The sequence below is a fragment of the Bos grunniens genome, chromosome 23 (assembly GCF_055505025.1).
Source record: "Bos grunniens cultivar Pamir isolate PY7600 chromosome 23, Bosgru_T2T1.0, whole genome shotgun sequence".
Taxonomy (NCBI): Eukaryota; Metazoa; Chordata; class Mammalia; order Artiodactyla; family Bovidae; genus Bos; species Bos grunniens.
In genome coordinates this window covers 32,410,967-32,432,962 of record NC_141187.1, presented here as the reverse complement: position 1 = coordinate 32,432,962, position 21,996 = coordinate 32,410,967, and the positions used below count along the sequence as shown (strand labels likewise).

The following is a 21,996-nucleotide window of genomic DNA, read 5'->3' as shown; positions in this document are numbered from 1 at the left end:
CTCATAAGAAAGAGAATGGAAATTAGAACTTGATATATCTGATTTATTTCTCATATCCACATTATTCTATGGCAAAAGTACATGATATTACTGTGATGTTTTAAGGAGAAACATAATAAATGTATGTTTCAATTGTATTTTCTAAATGTGTAATGTATTATAGAAGAAGACAAGGGAGAAAAAGAGATAGAAGCACAATTAAACACCTATAACATGAATGAATCACTCAATAATCCAAAGAACCAACTGATATGTAAGCACATGTAACCCTCAATACTTTGATGACTCCTAAAGGTGATATCGACTCTTTGCGACACCATGAACCACAGCATGCCATGCCTCTCTGTCCATCACCATCTCCTGGAGTTCACTCAAACTCATGTCCATCGAGTCGGTGATGTCATCCAGCCACCTCATCCTCTGTCGTCCCCTTCTCCTCCTGCCCCCAATCTTTGCCAGCATCAGGGTCTTTTCCAATGAGTCAACTCTTCGCATGAGGTGGCCAAAGTGTTGGAGTTTCAGCTTCAGCATCAGTCCTTCCAATGAACACCCAGAACTGATCTCCTTTAGGATGGACTGGTTGGATCTCCTTGCAGTCCAAGGGACTCTCAAGAGTCTTCTCCAACACCACAGTTCAAAAGCATCAATTCTTCTGTGCTCAGCTTTCTTCACAGTCCAACTCTCACATCCATACATGACCACAGGAAAAACCATAGCCTTGACTATACAGACCTTTGTTGGCAAAGTAATATCTCTGCTTTTGAATATGCTATCTAGGTTGGTCATAATTTTCCTTCCAAGGAGTAAGTGTCTTTTAATTTCATGGCTGCAATCACCATCTGCAGTGATTTTGGAGCCCCCAAAAATAAAGTCTGACGCTGTTTCCCCATCTATTTCCCATGAAGTGACGGGACCTGATGCCATGATCTTAGTTTTCTGAATGTTGAGCTTTAAGCCAACTTTGTCACTCTCCTCTTTCACTTTCATCAAGAGGCTTTTAGTTCCTCTTCACTTTCTGCCATAAGGGTGGTGTCATCTGCATATCTGAGGTTATTGATATTTCTCCCGGCAATCTTGATTCCAGCTTGTGCTTCTTCAGCGTTTCTCATGATGTACTCTGCATGTAAGTTACATAAGCAAGATGATGATATACAGCCTTGACGTACTCCTTTTCCTATTTGGAACCAGTCTGTTGTTCCATGTCCAGTTCTAACTGTTGCTTTCTGACCTGCATATAGGTTTCTCAAGAGGCAGGTCAGGTGGTCTGGTATTCCCATCTCTTGAAGAATCTTCCACAGTTTATTGTGATCCACACAGTCAAAGGCTTTGGGATAGTCGATAAAGCAGAAACAGATGTTTTTCTGGAAGTCTCTTGCTTTTTTGATGATCCAGCGGATGTTGGCAATTTTATCTCTGGTTCCTTTGCGTTTTCTAAAACCAGCTTGAGCATCTGAACTGAGCGACTGAACTGAACTGAACTGAAAGGTGATATGGTAAATATACAGTGTAGTAATCCAATACTTAGGGTAGAGATAATGTTCCCTCAAGAAGACTAAAATGCAATGAAGCTATTGTGAAAGAAACATGTGTATGAAACAAAAAAATCATTGGAAATCATTAAAGATATGCTATTTTAATCTCTAGGCTATGTTTTGGAGTTTATGAGAATACTGAAAATATTAATAAATGGGGAGAATATGAAAAATATTTCAAGGAAGGAAAATTAATGAATGCCTAGGATTTGATCTATGAAGGAAATAAAAAAGGATGTTTCTAATGAGGAGGAAAACATGAGAGTAGAGAATGGAAGGACTTCCCTGGTGGCTCAGATGGTAAAGAATCCTCCTGCAATGTGGGAGACCTGGGTTTGATGCATGGGTTGGGAAGGGATGCCCTGCAGGAGGGCATGGCAACCCACTCCAGTATTCTTGCCTGGAGAATCCCCATGGGCAGAGGAGCCTGGCAGACTGCAGTCCATAGGGTCACATGACTCTGTGACTAAGCACAGAGAATGGAAAATCTGAGTTTAATTCTAGAATATAAATCATTGTGGTTTTTAATATTATGTTGACATGAGTGTGGTATTGAAAAATTTAAACTAGGGTTGTGAACTTCATATCCAAATTTAAAGTTGTTATATTTCAGGGTTTTGGTAAATTTCTTCTAATTATATAAAAAAAAAAGGTGTGTGTGTGCGTATGGTATTACCAGAGAAATGATTGCTGGCTTTTTTCATATTCTTAGAAAGGTCGGCTGCTGCTGCTAAGTCACATCAGTCATGTCTAAGTTATACCAACTTATACAAACATAAAAATAAAGTTGAAAATATTGAGATTATATAGTTTCTGGTGAACTGGAAGACTAATTTTGGATACTTGTTCAATAAATAGGTTTAGGCAACAAAAGACTAATGTAACTTGCCATCAATAAACTTTTATTTGTGGGAGGTAATCAAAATAGTTGTGGCTCAGCTGGTAAAGAATCTGCCTGCAATGCAAGAGACCTGGATTCAATTTCTGGGTTGGGAAGATCCTGGGTTGAATCCCTGGGTTGGGAAGCTCCCCTGGAGAAGGGAAAAGCTACCCACTCCAGTATTCTGGCCTAGAGAATTCCATGGACTCTATAGTGTAGAGGGTTGCAAAGAGTTGGACATGACTGAGAGACTTTCACTTCACAATCAAAATATTTCTCTGAGGAATGATGAAAACAGGACAAATTGAAGAGAAGTTAGTAAGCTGCATAAACACTAAACATTTACAAAGCTTATCAGCATATTCCTCATGTTAAATAACAAAATTCAATCAAATGAATTTTAAAGATTTAGTTGGCTGTACTGAATGATTCATGAATCAGGTAGCATCCCACTGAGCAAATAAAAAATGCCTCTGCCTAGCTGTAGAAAGAAAAAAATTTTAAGGCATAAAAGGGGCAAAATGACAACAAGAAACATCCAAAACCCAAAGGGAATTATAGCAAACAATGCATTGTTTCAGGCAAGGTTGCCCTTAGTGCTAACCAAATAACTCCAGGTTGTCTGAGTAAAAGTTACATTCTTGGTGGATTGAGATGGCAATTATGTTAGGTATTCAAGTCTTTGTACAGTTACATGGACTTAGTATAACTGACTCCATTTGGGGCCTATTTTTTCTTTTTAATGTTCATTTCCTGATTGAGAAGACTCTTGCCACTAACCTTTTAAAGGCCTCCTTTACCTCTTTGTTTCTAAGTGCATATATCAGGGGATTCAGCATGGGTGCAACAATTCCATAAAAGAGGGAAACCATCTTTCCCCGGCCCTTGGAGCTGGGTGAAGGTGGCTGCATGTACATGGAGATGGCTGTACCATAAAAAAGTGACACCACAAGTAGATGGGAGCCACAAGTTCCAAACGCTTTTTGTCTGCCTTCAGCAAATGGGATCCTCAACACTGCTCGGGCAATAAAAGCATATGATATAACAATAAGTGTAAAGGGTACTAGATGGAATAGCATACTTAGAAAGAAGAGTTCAGCCTCATTTGCTGTGGTGTCAACACATGACAATTTGAACAGAGCAGGGACTTCACAGAGAAAGTGATCTAGTACAAAGGGGCCACAGAGTGGCAGTTGGAGAGCCAGGATAGAAAACCACATTGCGTTGCTGAAACCAGTAATCCAGGATGCAGCTGCCAACTGGAGGCAGAGCCTTTGGTGCATGATGACTGAGTAATGGAGAGGCCAACAAATAGCTACAAACCTATCAAAGCACATGACGGGCAGCAGAACACATTCAGTGGCCCCCAAAGCCAGAAATATGAACAGCTGGGCCACACAGCCACCATAACTAATTACCTTCCTGGTGCTGTGCAAATTTACCAGCAATTGTGGAACTGTACTTGTGGTGTAGCAAAGATCTAGAAGTGACAGATTGGTAAGAAAGAAATACATGGGAGTCTGGAGTCTGGAGTCCAGGCGTGACACTAGAATAATGGTCAGATTCCCAAAGATAGTGACCATGTAAGATATGAAGAAGACCACAAAGAGTGGAAACTCTAGCCATGGTCGATCTGAGAAGCCTAAGAGAATGAACTCCAGGGGGATGCTCTCATTTACTGCAATCATGATCAGTGTTTCAGTTCTTCATTTCCTGAAACATGAAAATTCAGGAGGTCAATGAACATGTATTTATTGACTATTTCAATTATTTATAATCACTTTCATACCTGTTTGAAGACAGTAACAGAACTGATGTTGCTTGTAACATGAAAAATATGTAATTATCTAAATATTTCTAAAATTCAGTCTATCTCTGTATCAGCACTTCAAAAAAAAAAGCCAAAATTTTAAAAGAAAACACCTGATTTAAACAGTTCCAATAAAATTTGTTCTTTGATTTTTCTTTTCCTGTCATTTGGTTAATTTTTGTTTGTAATACTTGCCACCTAGATAGCAATTAGGAAGTTTCAGTTACAATTCCTGCTATATTACTTTTTCCTTTTAATTTCTCCTCAGTGCCAAGGAGATTACTGTATCATCTGAAACAAAATTATTTAAACCACCCCCAAAACTATGTTGTAGATTGATTCTAGCAAGCTATCAGACACATTTCAAAGGAGCATGCTTTTTGCCTTCTAGGACATCATAGAATCAAAATAAAATGATACAGAATTTGGAGCCAGACAAGCCTGGATTCAAGGCTCTTCTGTGTTAAGTCATGAATTACATCATCCAGGCAATATTTCTTATGTTCTCTGAACTTCAGGTTCCCCATCAATAAAACGAATCTAGCAATGTCTTTCTGGTATGGTGGTGTTAACATGAGAGAAAGAAACTATAGTGATCCAAGACCTCTGAAATGTTCTGAGAGGAAAACTGCTTATTAGTTTTAGAACTCTTTTTTTTTTCTTTTTTCTTTTATTTATTTTAATTGGAGGCTAATTACAATATTGTGGTGGTTTTTGCCATACATTGACATGAATCAGCCATGGGTGTACATGTGTTCCCCATCCTGACCCTCCCTTTCACCTCCCTTCCCATCCCATCCCTCAGGGTCATCCCAGTGCACCAGCCTTGAGCACCCTGTCTCATGCATCAAACCTGGACCAGCGATCTATTTCACATATGATAATATACATGTTTCAATGCTATTCTCACAAATCATCCCACCCTCGCCTTCTCCCACAAAGTCCAAAAGTCTATTCTTTACATCTGTGTCTCTTTTGCTGTCTTGCATATAGGGTCATCATTACCATCTTTCTAAATTCTATATATATGTGTTAATATATTGTATTGGTGTTTTTCTTTCTCTAGTGTGTTAGGGTTACCAATGGAAAATGACTCTTTGAGTTAAAAAGTTGCCTTCTCAATCCCTCCACTTCTCCAAAACCATCAACCTCAACAATAGAGGTAATAGTGATTATCTGATGTAAATTTAAAATCTGATCTTTAGTGTAAATTGCCTGGCATAGTGCCACACAGCAATGTGAATTGACCTATCATAGTGATGCAGGAACTCTGGGCTTTTTAGCACAGAGGCTGTTCAGAGATGATGCTATTAAAGTGCTGCACTCAATATGCCAGCAAATTTGGAAAACTCAGCAGTGGCCACAGGACTGGAAAATGTCAGTTTTCATTCCAATCTCAAGTAAGGGCATGCCAAACAATGTTCAAACTACCATACAATTGCACTTATCTCACACACTAAGAAAGTAGTGTTCAAAATTCCCCAAACCAGGCTTCAAAAGTACGTGAACCATGAGACTCCCGACGTTCAAGCTGGATTTAGAAAAGGCAGAAGAACCAGAGATCAAATTGCCAGCATCTGTTGGATCATAGAAAAAGCAAGCGAATTCCAGAAAACCATCTACTTCTGCTTTATCGATTATACCAAAGCCTTTGACTGTGTAGATCACAACCAACTGTGGGGAATACCAGATCACCTTACCTGCCTCCTGAGAAATTTGTATGTAGGTCAAGAAGCAACTGCTGCTGCTGCTGCTAAGTCGCTTCAGTCGTGTCCGACTCTGTGCGACCCCATAGACGGCAGTCCACGAGGCTCCCCTGTCCCTGGGATTCTCCAGGCAAGAACACTGGACTGGGTTGCCATTGCCTTCTCCCAAGAAGCAACAGTTAGAGCCAAACACAGAACAACAGACTAGTTCCATATTGGGAAAGGAGTACCTCAAGGCTGTATATTGTCATCATGCTTATTTAACTTATATGCAGAGTACATCATGCAAAATGCTGGGCTGGATGAAGCACAAGTGGGAATTAAGATTGCCAGGAGAAATATGGAAATATGGAATTGCCAGGAAAAATAACCTCAGATATGCAGATGACACCACCCTTATAGAAGAAAATGAAGAGGAACTAAAGAGCCTCTTGATGAAAGTGAAAGAGGAGAGTGAAAAATCTGACTTAAAACTCAGCATTCAGAAAACTAAGATCATGGCATTGGTCCTATCACTTGATGGCAAATAGATGGGTAAACAATGGAAACAGTGAGAGACTTTATTTTCTTGGGCTCCAAAATCACTGTAGATGGTGACTGCAGCCATAAAATTAAAATATGCTTGCTCTTTGGAAGAAAAGCAATGACCAACCTAGACAGCACATTAATAGCACAGATATTACTTTGATGACAAAGGTTCATTTAGTCAGTTCAGTTCAGTTCAGTCGCTCAGTCATGTCCAATTCTTTGTGACCCCATGAACCACAGCAGGCCAGGCCTCCCTGTCCATCACCAACTCCCAGAGTTTACTCAAACTCATGTCCTTTGAGTCGGTGATGCCATCCATCCATCTCATCCTCTGTCATCCCCCTCTTTTCCTGCCCTCAATCTTTCCCAGCATCAGGGTCTTTTCAAATGAGTCAGCTCTTCGCATCAGGTGGCCCAAGTATTGGAGTTTCAGCTTCAACATCAGTCCTTCCAAAGAACACCCAGGACTGATCTCCTTTAGGATGAACTGGTTGGATCTCCTCGCAGCCCAAGGGACTCTCAAGAGTCTTCTCCAACACAATTCAAAAGCACAAATTCTTCTGCACTCAGCTTTCTTTATAGTCCAACTCTCACATCCATACATGACTACTGGAAAAACCATAGCCTTGACTAGATGGACCTTTGTTGACAAAGTAATGTTGCTGCTTTTTAATATTCTGTCTAGGTTAGTCATAACTTTCATTCCAAGCAGTAAGCATCTTTTAGCTTCATGGCTGTAATCACCATCTGCAGTGATTTTGGAGCCCCAAAAAATAAAGTCAGCCACCGTTTCCACTGTTTCCCCATCTATTTGCCATGAAGTAATGGGACCAGATGCCATGATCTTAGTTTTCTAAATGTTGAGCTTTAAGCCAACTTTTATACTCTCCTCTTTCACTTTCATCAACAGGCTTTCTAGTTCTTCTTCACTTTCTGCCATAAGGGTGATGGCATCTGCATATCTGAGATTATTGATATTTCTCCCGGCAATTTTGATTTCAGCTTGTGCTTCTTCCAGCCCAGCATTTTTCATGGTGACAATATACAGCCTTGATGCAATCCTTTTCCTATTTGGAACCAGTCTGTTGTTCCATGTCCAGTTCTAACTGTTGCTTCCTGACCTGCATACAGGTTTCTCATGAGGCAGGTCAGGTGGTCTGGTAGTCCCATCTCTTTCATTTAGTCAAAGCTATGGTTTTTCCAGTAGTCATGTATGGATGTGAGAATTCGACTTTAAAGAAAGCTGAGCACCAAAGAACTGATGCTTTTGAACTATGGTGCTAGAGAAGACTCTTGAGAGTCCCTTGGACTACAAGGAGATCAAACCAGTCCATCCTAAAGGAAATCAGTCCTGAATATTCATTGAAAGGACTGATGCTGAAGCTGAAACTTCAGTACTTTGGCCACATGATTCAAAGAACTGACATATTGGAAAAAACCCTGAAGCTGGGAAATACTGAGGGCAGGAGGAGAAGGGGATGACAGAGAATGAGATGGTTGGATGGCATCACCGACTTGATGGACATGAGTTTGAGCAAGCTCTGGGAGTTGGTGATGGAAAGGGAAGCCTGTCATGCTGCAGTCCACGGGATTTCAAAGAATTGGACACGACTGAGCAACTGAACTGAACTGTTCAGAGTCCTTAGTTTGCTGGAGGTACTAATACAGTTGTTCCTCCAAATTTACAAGGGATTGATTCCAGGTCCCCTGTGGATGCCAAATTCCAAGGATGCTGAAATCCCTTATATAAAATGGCATAGTGTTTGCATATAACATATACACACCCTCTCATATACTTTAAATCATCTCTAGGTTACTTCTATCTTCCCAGGTGGTACTAATGGTAAAGAACATGCCAGTAGATGTAAGAGACATAATTTCGATCCCTAGGTTGGGAAAATCCCATGGAGAAGGGCATGGCAACCTTGCCTGGAGAATCCCATGGACCCATGGAAGTCTGGTGGCCTGCAGCCCACAAGGTCACACAGAATTGGACACAACTGAAGTGACTTAGCTCGCACACATTAGGTTACTTATAAGACCTAATATAATGCACATACTATATAAATAGTTGGGCAGCAAATATAAGTTTTGCTTTTTGGAATTTTATAGAATTTTTTTCCCAAATATTTTCCATCCTCAGATGCAGAACCAACAGATAAGAAGGGGCAATGGTATAAGCCAAAGCCACCAGTACAAAGTTTATTCATCCCAAATTGTCTACCTTGTTAACACTACCTTAAAGTGTTTTTACTATTATTTTGTTGATATAATGATGTGAATTTAATTATAGGAATGTAAGTCTTGAATTATTATTCAATATGTATTTTAACTTAGCTCACTTATTCTACAGCTCTCAGTACAGTATTAATGAAAGCTTTTGCTATGCCTATTGCTATATAGCTGTCAATAAAATGAGGTCTGAGATATAGATATAAATATCAATGTGAAAAAAATGCTCAAATCTTCAAGAGAAAAGACAAGTTTCTTATCATTTATTTAGCATTCTTCCAATATAATAGTACATTGTCAGTATTCACATCTACAAAAGTTACCTATAAGTATACAGAGGCATTAAAGTTGTAACTCTGCAGAGTAGCAAAGGGGAGAGTATAAATCAGACTTTAGTATTTAACCTTACTCTTGCTCATTCTACTTTTAATAAACAAGTATTATAATACCTAATACCTATCTTAATAAAAATTATTAGGTATTATATAGTAACTTTAAATGTCTTACTTGTACTCTGCATTTTACTATAAGGATCAGTATTGCTTTAGACTTTAATACCATAAGAAAATAAATCTGATATAAATATAGTCTTTATCTCTTAGTAGATCCTTGATTAAAGATCTGAATTACAGCTCTACATGGAGATTTTCTAAAGGCTGGAGTATGGGAGCATTGAGGACCTGTTGGCAAAAAAAAAAAAAAAAGTTGCCACGGATTATAAGAATTTTGAAAAGCAGGACAAATGTGTACCTAAGGATATTTCAATTTATACCACCTAGTTAAATATATCACCTGCTTTCCTGTACATCAGTGACATTGCAACTACTTCATGACAGAGATTCAGGAATTCATAATGAGCAGGTCCAACAAAGTCTTAAAAACTTTTTTAAAGCTTTTCCTATGGAAAGAGTTTCCAGATAAGAAAGAAAAACAAAATTTGTAGTTCCCATCTTGCCACTAAGCCACAACTGGGCAAGATAACAGCTTTGGAAAGCAATTTAATCTTCTGAAACACTGGAATTTTCTGTTTTTCATTTATATTTGTGTTTTCTCAAGAAATTACCATGCCTCTGTGAATGTATAAAGTTCTAAATACTTCTTGCTGGAGCATAAGAATAAATAATAGTAATTTTTTTCACACAACATTGTAAGTTAGCTTGGAACAGAGAGGGAAGTTTTGTTTGCATTTCACAAGAAATTGATTTGGGCAGAAATTTGAATTAGGAAGTTCAAAGAGTTCATTTTCCCAAGTTAGTACATACGTAGCAGACTGAAGGTTAGAATGCAAGACTCTTCTACACTAAAATTTTAACTTTCAGTAGAGATAATAAATATATGCAAAGTAGTGTTTGAAATTAAGAGGCTGAGTCAAATTTTTCTAAAATATAATGCTAAAACAGTCCATAAGCTGAGTGCTTAGAATACCCAAATTTCAATATGTTTTACAGAATCATTTTTAGAAAAGTGTTCTACATACCTTCATTTTAAGCACTGGCAATAGGATGGTTTGTGTGTCTGTATGTATCCAAGAACCTTTGAATTCTAATAGCACTAATTAGAAGCATGGGGAGTTAACAGCCTCTTCATAAGCTATTCAGTTATAAAACGGATATGATTAAGTTTGTTCAATCCTTTGTTGCAGTCTTTAAGTGGCAAATTATGAGCTCTCCATTCTGGATTAACTCAGAAAATAGAAGAATAGGAATAAAATCTTGCAATCAGAATAGATTTTTCTAGCATCACATTGCAAAGTCTTATGGTAGTAACTGCTATTTTCAGAATTTTCCTCACCAGATTTGCCAAATACATGAGGATAGGAAACTTTCTCTGTTAATGTTGGTGAGTGCTCTGGCTTAAGGGAGGGCAGCAATTCTCCTGTGTTTAATGGTAACTGACCATGATATCTAATGGGAAGAGACAGGGAGGAGCTAGCTCTCCATGAAGTGGCGTTTCGTTTTTAGCTTAGATTTACTCCACAATACCCTTTCTCTAGAGACTGTCTCAACTTTTTCCAAGACAAAAAAGAGTGATGATAGAGATTAAAATACTTTATCAAATAATGTTTGGATTTTTAGCTATCAAACTGGAAGTTAGGGGGTTTTTTGTAAGCTAAGCTAGTGAAGCCACATGGAAAAGAAAACTGAAATTCTATCTGAGGTCAGTTTCTATATAGGAAAATAGACTTCTGTTTAATTTACCATAGAAGTATTTTTATTACCTTGATTTACATAAAGCAGTTTTATTTATTACATCCAAATATTTCTGTCATTTTTTTCATAGATTCTTGCTTAGTGTCCAGCATTTCTAGACTTAGTTAAGAAGCTCTCCTTTGGTTTAATCTAGTTTCCTATTTGGGGTTGGGGCAAGATTTTAAAAATGATTCATATTTTTCTAAAGTCTCTTCTATCCAGGATTTATGGCTTATGAGGTTCCAAAACAATTTTTCATGTGAGTAGACACATGAAAAACATATCTATAATTATGAAAAAAGCTAGTATCTACAAAATAAAGTTTTTACGAAGTCTAATAAAAAATACAAATAACACAGTAGAAAAATGTCAAATAATACGAACATACAACTCAGAATAGCAACTCTGTATGAGATTTTATATTTTCAAATAATCAGAGAAATATATTAATTATGATAATCACTTATTAGATTGAAATAAAAATGTAACCAGCAGTAACTCTCAGTCCTAACTTTGCTGAAGGAAAATGGCTACTCTCAGAAATTCTGGGTAGAAATTCAAAGTGTCACTAGATTTTTAGAAATAAATAGGACAGTTAATATCCATCAGCCTAGCAATATCATTCATGGAAATTTATCCTATGGATTAAATTATCACTATATAAAGACACAGGAACAAGGAGTTTTATTGTAGCAATGTTCGAAACAGCCAAAGATGGAGAAAAACTTACTCCCTCGAAGAAGAATTGACTGAATAGTAATCTACACCAGTGATTTCCCAGCAATATTACTGAGTGAGAAAATAAAGATGCAAGAAAAATTGGATGACATAATATTTAAAAAATAAAAATTATTTTGGCTGTGCTGGGTCTTTGTTGCTGCCGCAAGCTTTTCTCTAGCTGGGGAGAACAGGGGCTACTCTCTTTTGCGGTGCATGGGCTTCTCACTACGGTGACTTCTCTTGTTGTAGAGCACGGGTTCTAGAGCACAGGCTTCACTAGTGGTAGGGTGGACTCAGGAGCTGAGGCTCTGGGGCTTTAGAGTAGAGGCTCAGTAGTTGTGGCGCATGGGCTTAGTGGCTCTGCAGCATGTGGGATCCTCCCGGATCAGGGATCCAACCCATGTCTCCTGCATTGGCAGGCGATTTCTTTATCACTGAGCCTCCAGGGAAGTCCTCAGCAGAATCTTAAGTATATAAAAAATGACTGAAATGCTCTAAATATGATTTTAGGTATTGTATGTCTATATAGGATTATACGAGAATGAAGAAACTAAGGACACTTATTAGATGCTTCACATGGACAATCCATAGGGAATAGAGGCTGATATCTGTGGAAGAAGGAAAGCTCATCAAGTAAAACAAGAAAAGGAAAAAAATTAAGAGCTCACCTCTGAGTGGGCATGAGGGTGTAATTAGTCAGGGGAAAAATGCTCCTTTTAATGCGGAAATTCCTTTTTTGTTTTCACAAGTTCTTATAATTAGTAATTTAAAGGAAATAGTAGTTTAAAAAGAAAATAGAAGACCAAACAAATTAGAAAATATGAATACAGATATGTCTTTAGTTTGCTGAATAGATGAAGATAAATAACCCCCCAAATTTCAGTAGTCTTAAAGTAAAAAATTAAAAATAATGCCCAGTTAACAAGGACCTGGAAATAGGAAAGAATCTGCAGAGTTTAATAATAATAGCAATAATGTCTCATTGGTGCTCACTAACCTCAACAACACCCTATAAAATAGCAACACTTTTATCTTCTTTTTGTGATATGGAAACTGAAACATAGAGAAGTTAAACTTTTTTAAAATTCAGAGTATTTTAGAAAACTGGAGATATACTATGAAGTGGTATAAAATTCAAATTTTATCAAATATTATCAAATCCTTTGACTGAATGTATAGATTTTCTTTCCAATTAAAAAAAAATTGACATACAGCTCTGATTTTCAAATGTTATACCACTCTATTCCTGTGATAAACCCCAAATGTTGACAATATGTTATACTTTCTATGTAACACTAGATTAAATTTACTAATAACTGTTTGGGATTTTTGTATGTATTTTAATGAGCTATCTATCTGTAATTTTCCTTTCTTGTAATGTCCTTGTCACAGACATTGTTATCCAAATTATTGTGAACTTATAAAATGAGTCATAAAACTGTATCAGTTATCTATTTTCAGAATAACTGTGTAAGAAATAACCACAAAATCCCAGGGCATACAAAAATAGCAAGACAAAAAATGGTCTGACAATCTGATTAATAAGCATTTATTGAGCTATATTCTCATGGCTTTTAATTTAAAATCACAGTGAGAATAAACATACACATATATACACACACATACACAAGCATATGTATAATATTTATTTCTCTTGGAGGATGTTTAAACACCATAGCTAAGAGATAAACAAATGTACACAATGAATGAATCTTGATGTTCATTTATACTTGCTCTATGTAAGAGATCAGTCTATGAAGATGAAGCACAGTTTAGTGAAAGGAAGAATCTATAGAGAATGAAAATGAAACATTTCTATTTTTATTACGGAGAATATTCTGTTATTCCTAGGAGATGGCAGGACAGTTAGAATACAGTTGATTATTCCTACTTCATATGTAAATAAGTAAACTAAGTAAACTTTTAAAACTACATTATAAATTAAGTAAAAGGTGATTCTGGACCATAGTAATGTAATTAAGGACACAGTGACCTTTTCCCTTTGAGATATGACACTCAACATTTATAATCTATAACAGTGATTCTAAATTTTCTAGAGAAGAGTGCTATGAAAATTGTTCCTTGTGGGGGGAAAAAGGGAAAATTTGAAAAGTATTAAGTGAGAATTCCATAGGGAGCTTCCAAAATTGATATATTCATAGAGATTTATACTCTGTGTCTTGATTTCTTGCCTCCACTTCAAGATATTATTCACTCTAGAGTAATGCATATCTAAATAGTGTAGAGATGAGATAAAAAATTAATTTTTATCATTGTTCAATAGGGAATGATTCTAAAAGGACATTTCATCTATATCCCTGAGTCATGAAGAACTCTTGGAGAAGGGCATGGCAACCTACTCCTGTATTTTTGCCTGGAGAATCCCATGGACAGAGGAGCCTGGCAGGCTGCAGTACATTGGGTTGCACAGAGCTGGACATGACTGAAGCAACATAGCATGCACGCAACATATAGTATATTTTTATGGCTGTAGGACACATACTAAAAGTTGTTTTTAGTGAGAGACATGAGAAATGCTAAACCATGAATATTTATATTCAGTACATGGGCAGCATTAATAATGTCCTTATAAACATCATCACAGCTTAACATCACCTTTCACTTAGTTTATAAATTAGGAACAATCAATTATATTCCATATTTTCTACCTTCTTGTGGGAATAATAAAAAATAAACCTAAAATTCATTCTTATAAGCCCTAATTGATCTAAAATAAAAACTAATCTATTTGGACAAAGTATAAGAGTTAGTGCTCAAAACAGGAAAATTTTCACTTTATATCTAAAAACGATAGGTTATGAGAAAAAATTAATAGATATTTGGTATTTTTTCTCTAGATCAGTCTAAGGTTTCTTAAATATTTTTGGGTAAGTTTAAATGAGAACTTGCTAAACCCATGCTTTATCCAATTCTTAATGATAATACTGGCCATGTTCCCAAATTTCGGAATCCTATTCACTTGTCATGAAATTTTAACATCATATATGTTTTCCTAGGTTATGAAATGGGATTTATCTGATTGAAAACATTTCATGTCTGAAGAAACATGCTCGCCTTTAAGGGCCAAATATATTTTCCTTATAACTGGTGAGATACTACAATTATTATGTAACTGAAACATTCAACATACAGAAAACACTCAACCATAAATATCCCAACAGTTCCCCACAGTTCATCTTATTGTGGCATTTGGCACTATAAAAGCACATTTGAACTTTCTAGGAATTTTTCTTCACTAACTCTAAGTTCATTCTTTTCACATATATTGAGGACCTGAAAGTGAAAATAAAGTCACTCAGTCTTGTTTGACTCTTTATGACCCTATGGACTGTAGCCTGCCAGGCTCCTCTTGGAATAGGCAAGAATACTGGAGTGGGTTGCCATTTTCTTCTACAGGGGATCTTTCCAACCCAGAGATCGAACTCAGGTCTCCTGCATTGCAGGCAGACTCTTTACCATCTGAGCCACCAGGGAATCCCATCAGATCAGATCAGATCAGTCGCTCAGTTGTGTCTGACTCTTTGCGACCCCATGAATCGCAGCATGCCAGGCCTCCCTGTCCATCACCAACTCCCGGAGTTCACTCAGACTCATGTCCACCGAGTCAGTGATGCCATCCAGCCATGTCATCCTCTGTCGTCCCCTTCTCCTCTTGCCCCCAATCCCTCCCAGCATCAGAGTCTTTTCCAATGAGTCAACTCTTTGCATCAGGTGGCCAAAGTACTGGAGTTTCAGCTTTAGCATCATTCCTTCCAAAAAAATCCCAGGGCTGATCTCCTTCAGAATGGACTGGTTGGATCTCCTTTCAGTCCAAGGGACTCTCAAGAGTCTTCTCCAACACAACAGTTCAAAAGCATCAACTCTTCAGTACTCAGCCTTCTTCACAGTCCAACTCTCACATCCATACATGACCACAGGAAAAACCATAGCCTTGACTAGATGAACCTTTTTTGGCAAAGTAATGTCTCTGCTTTTGAATATGCTATCTAGGTTGGTCATAACTTTTCTTTCAAGGAGTAAGTGTCTTTTAATTTCATGGCTGCAGTCACCATCTGTAGTGATTTTGGAGCCCAGAAAAATAAAGTCTGACACTGTTTCCACTGTTTCCCCATCTATTTCCCATGAAGTGAGGGAATCCCATACTGAGGACCTAATCAGTACAGATCATTGTGTGGGAAGCTGGAATAGGTACAAAATGCCTTGTGTCTACATTCATGGCTAGTATTTTGCAAGCATAGGTCACTGTCTGATCCTATATTGGAGATCTCCTAGTGATGAATCCTTGACTTAGAAGGACTTTAGAGGAATAAAAGTGATGGTCAGCTCAGGAATTTGCACTTTCTCAACCTAGCTAAACCATTGAATTCCCACATCTCATTAAGTCCCTTCTCAGTCTGTAATGTCAGAACACTCCTTTATTTGCTAGGTCTGACAGTGTATATAGAAGGTGGATCAAAAGACAGTCCCCAGATTTGATGACTTTTTACTCTACTTCTGCCTCTGCCTTCCCTAGTACCTTCTTCATGGCCTCTTTAACATCTTTGTTTCTCAGTGTATAGATTAGGGGGTTAACACTGGGAGTGACTATTGTGTAGAAAAGAGTAAGGAACTTGCCCTGGTCCTGGGAATAAGTGTTTGCTGGCTGGAGGTACATGTATATAATCGTACCATAGAAGAGAGAGACAACAATGAGGTGGGAGCTACAGGTGTTGAAGGCTTTCTTTCGCCCGGCAGCTGACTTGATCCTTAGCACAGCTCGTGCAATATAACCATAAGAGACAAGGATGAGGATGAGTGGTGCCAGGATGATAAAGATTGCCAAGGCAAATGCCAGTGCCTCAAGGGTCATGGTATCTACACAGGCCATGCCAATTAGTGCTGGCATCTCACAGAGAAAGTGGTCCACCCGCCGGTGCCCACAGCGAGGTAGCATCAACGTCTGGGGTGCCATTATGAGAGAATTGCCAAAGCCACTCAACCATGCCACTGAAGCCAGCTGCCCACAGAGACGCGGGTGCATGATAACAGTGTAGTGCAGGGGTTTGCAGACTGCAGCGTAGCGGTCATACGCCATGACAGCCAGGAGAACACACTCCACCCCTCCCAGAGCCAGGACGAAGTAGAGCTGGATGGCACAGCCCAGATAGCTGATGGTCTTATCTGCACCCCGAAGGTTGTAGAGCATCTGAGGGATGGAACCTGTGGTGAAGCACATGTCTAGGAATGAGAGGTTGGCCAGAAAGAAATACATGGGTGTGTGCAGCCGGGGAGCCACAACTGAAAGCAAGATGATAGTCATGTTGCCAAGAAGAGTCAGCAGATAAAAAGTGAGGACAACCACAAAGAGGATCAGCTCTAGGTGGGGACGATCAGAGAAGCCCACCAGGATGAAGCCTTCAAAAGCACTTGTGCTGTCATTTTCCATCACCTGTGATCACATGTTACCTGGTAGGAGAAAGATGAGTATCTATGAAGGCCATAGATACGCTCCCTCGAAATGGAATGACTGGTAAAATGGTAGAACAGAAACTTCTTTGGAAATGCTGAATGCTTGACCCAGAATTTCAATAGGTGTTAGTTAAGTCATTACTGGATCTGCAAATATATTGTTTGCAAATTTTCAGGCTCTGGGCTATGAATTTTTTACCAATATTTTGCATCACTCTTTTTAGTTCTGCAGGATATAAAAACCTACTTTCAAATGCTGGTTATTTTACAAGAGAATTAACACAAAATTATCCACCTTTAAAAAAAATTTTAAAGGAAGCATTAAGTTCTTCTAGTCGCATGTAATATATGGATGGGAATAGTGGCTTATGTCTTTGGATCAGAGAACCAGTTTGCTAATGGGTGAAATTTCATTCTGTATGTTTAATGGATAGAACTCCATGGATAAGTTCAAAATCTCTCTCCAGCTTCCTCGTAGAATGAGGATTTGATCAAGCTTATGTAAATAAAGTGCATAAGCATTTAGGCTGTGAAGTATTGGCATAATAGATCAAATTGCCCATAATACAGTTATGGTCTAAAGTTCAAAAAAATATCAGCCCAAAACAAAATAAAAACAAAACCAAAACAAAACAAAAACCCATAAATGATAGGAAAGAGGCCTAGGTTATATTTCTTCCTACACAGAATCACTAACTTACCAAATTTGACTGCAACCTCAGAAATCCCATGTCCACAGTTGCTTCTCTTTCTTGGGACTTTACTTGGAAGTCCAAGTGAGATGACCAGAGTGAAAACAAAGAGAAGAGAAAGATGACATTTAGGAAATCTATGAGAGGGAAAGACGGTAAGAAGGCAACAATACCCAGCAGAGGCAAATCCAAATGAAGAGAGAATATTGATAAGTACACAATAGTTATACCACTTGAAGCCCCCAAATATCCACATGCCCCCTCCCACTCAGATAAGGAGTCAGAGAAGGAGCAGGCCAGGGGTAACTCTGATGTACGCTCTGTACAGGAAACACTTGAAGATCGGAGGATTCACATTTGAAAAGGAAGAATTTATATTGGTTTCAGAGTTGATATCAGATTCGATTCTTCCTTTTCTGCCTCACCCTATGGAGTAAAACTTTCCTTTCAAAATTCCCTGAACTAATTATCTCTAACAAGCGATGGGAGAGTATATGGTCTCAGAGGAAATATCACTTTTACTAACACACACACACACACACATGCGCATGCGCACGCGCGCACACACACACACACACACACACACACACACACACCACACACACTACAGATTCATCCTAGAGAGAGATGGAGAGAGAGCACCAAATCTTCCCTCCTGGTTTTGTCAATACCAGTAGTTAGTGATAAGCATTAAGGCATGGAACTTGGTCACCTCATAATTCAGAATAGAACCTAGAATCAATGAAAAGATGCATAAGGATCTATATTGCATTTTTAGAGCATTTGTGCAGAGAAATACTATTCATAGCCCTTTAAAATTTTGTTGAAGATTAATTTTCTATGCAAATTTAAGGTCCATAACAATAAAGCTTAACTTGAAAAAGAGAGACTAATTTTGACATTCAAAATTAATGCACAAACTATCTGTTACAATCATAAGGTGAACAATATGAAAACTATTGCATCTCAAAAATGTTTTCTATATTTAGCTTTCAAAGACTTCTAAGGGAGATGAATCTCATGTTTCACCTCGACAGCCAGAGATTTCAGCTGGTATACATGAGATACTATGTATAAATGTGCTTTATACATTGAAAATATTGTTAGATTTTGGTAACCAATATTATTAATATCCTATGGCTGACTAACTTCAGTAACCATTTCTATAGATTTTTCTCAAGTAAAAGCAGAACATATTTGATAATTATCAGGTCAAATACTATGTTTTAAACATACAAATATTAATGTCATATAGTATAATCTTAATACCACTAGTTATATCAGTAGAGATGGAATATACTAGCTAGAAACAGTGATAGTATTATCATCTCCTTTAATTTATAAACAAATGGCATGCAATGATTGTTTTCTGTCAGCAAACACTGAAATACATAGATGAGCAATAAAAGCAAATCAACATTAATTCTGAATTCCAGCAAATTTCTTGACACAGTGGGGTGACCCATTCCCCTTAGAACTGCTTCTTTTACTTACACTAAGTGTAAGCAGCTTGTGTACCATCTCAACCTACTGTTTTCTCATGAAAAGTAGGGAGAAATACCTAGATAATTTGATGCTCTCAAGAATTTCCTTTCTGAGATAATAAGTCCTTCTGAGAAATGAAGATGAGATCCTCATGGAGCACTTAATGAAGGATGTAGAATTGTTAGCCATAGAAGAAAATTTTGAAGCAATCTTTAAATTTTTTTGCCACCTCATTCTTATCCATTTTAGTCACACCTGGCCCATCACTAACCCTGCTGCTGCTGCTGCTAAGTCGCTTCAGTCATGTCCGACTCTGTGTGACCCCATAGTCGGAAGCCCACCAGGCTCCCCCATCCCTGGGATTCTCCAGGCAAGAACACTGGAGTGGGTTGCCATTTCCTTCTCCAATGCAGGAAAGTGAAAAGTGAAAGGGAAGTCGCTCAGTCGTGTCCGACTCTTTGAGACCCCATGGACTGCAGCCTACCAGGCTCCTCCGTCCATGGGATTTTCCAGGCAAGACTACTGGAGTGAGGTGCCATTGCCTTCTCCCTAACCCATTACAAATACATTTAAACTTGTAACTGATGGAAATAATACAGTCACAGAATGTTGTTTTCTGTGAAATAAAATAATACAATCCAAGCATTACAGTGATTACAAAAGATGTTTCCCAGTTGTGATATGACATCATAGAATGTTATCAGAGAAAAAGGATGAAAAGATAGAATTGGAGGCCCACAGAAAGGATGAAGAGAATGAGGAAGAAGTACTGTAACTGAAGAACCAAAGAGATTCACGATGCAGGAAATGGCAAAGGGATTTTCTTTACTTGAGGAGGCACTGTTAGTTTTTGAAGCACATGACCACAGGAATCAGAGCTGTGCTATCAATGTCAGGCTTGAGTGTAATTCCAGCTTGCCCTCCATCTCCTATCGCTGATGATCCTTCAGCTCTACCATCTCCCACCTCCTCTCCTTCCTCCAGTCAGGAACTCTTCTTGCCTGTTCACTGATGCCAGCCCCTGTATGCCAGCTGTCGTACTACACTGTACATTTCAAGGTCCTACACTGTAAGAGTAAAAATGTTTTCTTTATTTTTTGTGTTAGTTTGTTTTTAGGTATTATTTGCGTGAAAGGTATTATAAACTTATACACTACAGTACTACATAGCTGATTGTGTTAGCTGGTACCTAGGATTACTTTGTTGGGCTCACAAACATGCTCTTGGAATGGAACTTGTTTTTATGTAGGGAACTTATTGTATTTCTCTGTGCTAAAAAAGGAATCTTTCTAAAATATAAATGTTATACTGCCAGTACTTCAGGTCCTGAAATGACTCATTGTCTAGAGAAATATACACATTTCTTAATATTAATGCTACTTCTGGACAAATTTACATTTCCAGCTCTTTCTAAAAGGGATTCTGTTTATTTTATATTCCAAATATTTTGAACTAGTCAACATTTCCCCTAAACAACAAAAAATTGAATTATATCTGGAAAATAATTTTGAATAAATGGGAAGGAGAATAACATTTGGAGATAGAATGGCTCAAACTCCAGATCAGAAACAATACAGGCTTAAAAACTAGAAAGCTTCATTTACTATCACTAGGGAGAAAAATTACTTTGAAGAATGTTTGTGAAAGTTAAAGAAATATTAAATATTGAATGTTGTCCCTGACAATATATAGTAGATCTTTAATAGTTGTGATTTTTCCCAACTATATGTCTTCTTATTACATTCTCTTTGATGAGGATACTTGTTCTATAAAAAATAATACTTATAGAAAAAGCAAGGGAATTTCAGAAAACATCTATTTCTGCTTCATTGACTATGCTAAAGCCTTTGACTTTGTGGATCACAACAAATTGGAAAATTCTTAAAGAGATGGGAATATCAGACCACCTTACCTGCCTCCTGAGAAACCTGTATGCAGGACAAGAAGCAACAGTTAGAAACTGGACATGGAACAACGGACTGGTTCCAAATTATTAATTTATGCTTTAGAACTGTGGTGTTGGAGAAGATTCTTGAGAGTCTCTTAGACAGCAAGGAGATCAAACTAGTCAATCCTAAAGGAAATCAACCGCGAATATTCACTGGAAGGACCCATGCTTAGGCTGAAGTTCCAATACTTTGGCCATCTGATGCAAAGAGCCGACTCATTTAAAAAGACCCTGATGCTGGGAAAGTTTGAGGGCAAGAGGAGAAGGGGACGACAGAGGATCACATGGTTGGATGGCATCTCTGGCACAATGGACGTGAGTTTGAGCAAACTCTGGGAGATCGTGAAAGACAGGGAAGCCTGGTGTGCTGCAGTTCATGAAGTTGCAAAGAATTGGACAGAACTTAGCAACTGAACAACAAATATAAATTCTTACACTTTTAATTTTCTTAAGAAATACAGATTAAATATACATGTATATAGATAAATACATGTATTTTTTGTGAATTAAAGTGTAAGTTGCTCAGTCACATCCAACACTTTGCGACCCCATGGACTGGGGACCTGCCAGGCTCCTTTGTTCATGGGATTATCTAGGCAAGAACACTGGAATGGGTTTCTGTGCCCTCCTCCAGGGGATCTTCCTGACCCTGAGATCAAACCTGGGTTTCCTGCATTGCAGGCAGATTCTTTACTGTCCGAGCCACCAGGGAAGACCCCCTATGCATTAAAAAAAAAAGAAAAAAAAAACTGATAATATATGTTCTTGATTTTTTTAGCTTTTTATTTTGAAATAATCTTAGACT

At 37.9% G+C, this 21,996-nt stretch overlaps 1 protein-coding gene and 1 pseudogene across 2 annotated transcripts; both read right to left on the bottom strand.

Moving 5' to 3' along the window:
• Positions 1-3,158: 3,158 nt before the first annotated feature.
• On the bottom strand, positions 3,159-4,159 carry LOC147347368 (olfactory receptor 2B6-like). Its single transcript, XM_086369821.1, has one exon. The coding sequence runs from the start codon at positions 4,098-4,100 to the stop codon at positions 3,159-3,161; it is 942 nt and encodes a 313-aa protein (XP_086225947.1). The 5' UTR covers positions 4,101-4,159.
• An 8,960-nt stretch (positions 4,160-13,119) lies between these two features.
• LOC147347367 (putative olfactory receptor 2W6 pseudogene) lies at positions 13,120-18,437 on the bottom strand (annotated as a pseudogene). Its single transcript, XR_015152270.1, has one exon. The product of XR_015152270.1 is annotated as a putative olfactory receptor 2W6 pseudogene (transcript).
• Between the last annotated feature and the right edge of the window lie 3,559 nt (positions 18,438-21,996).

Bases quoted from the DNA above. Each gene is read 5' to 3' on its own strand.
- LOC147347368 (XM_086369821.1), bottom strand. From the start codon at position 4,100: ATGATTGCAGTAAATGAGAGCATCCCCCTGGAGTTCATTCTCTTAGGC.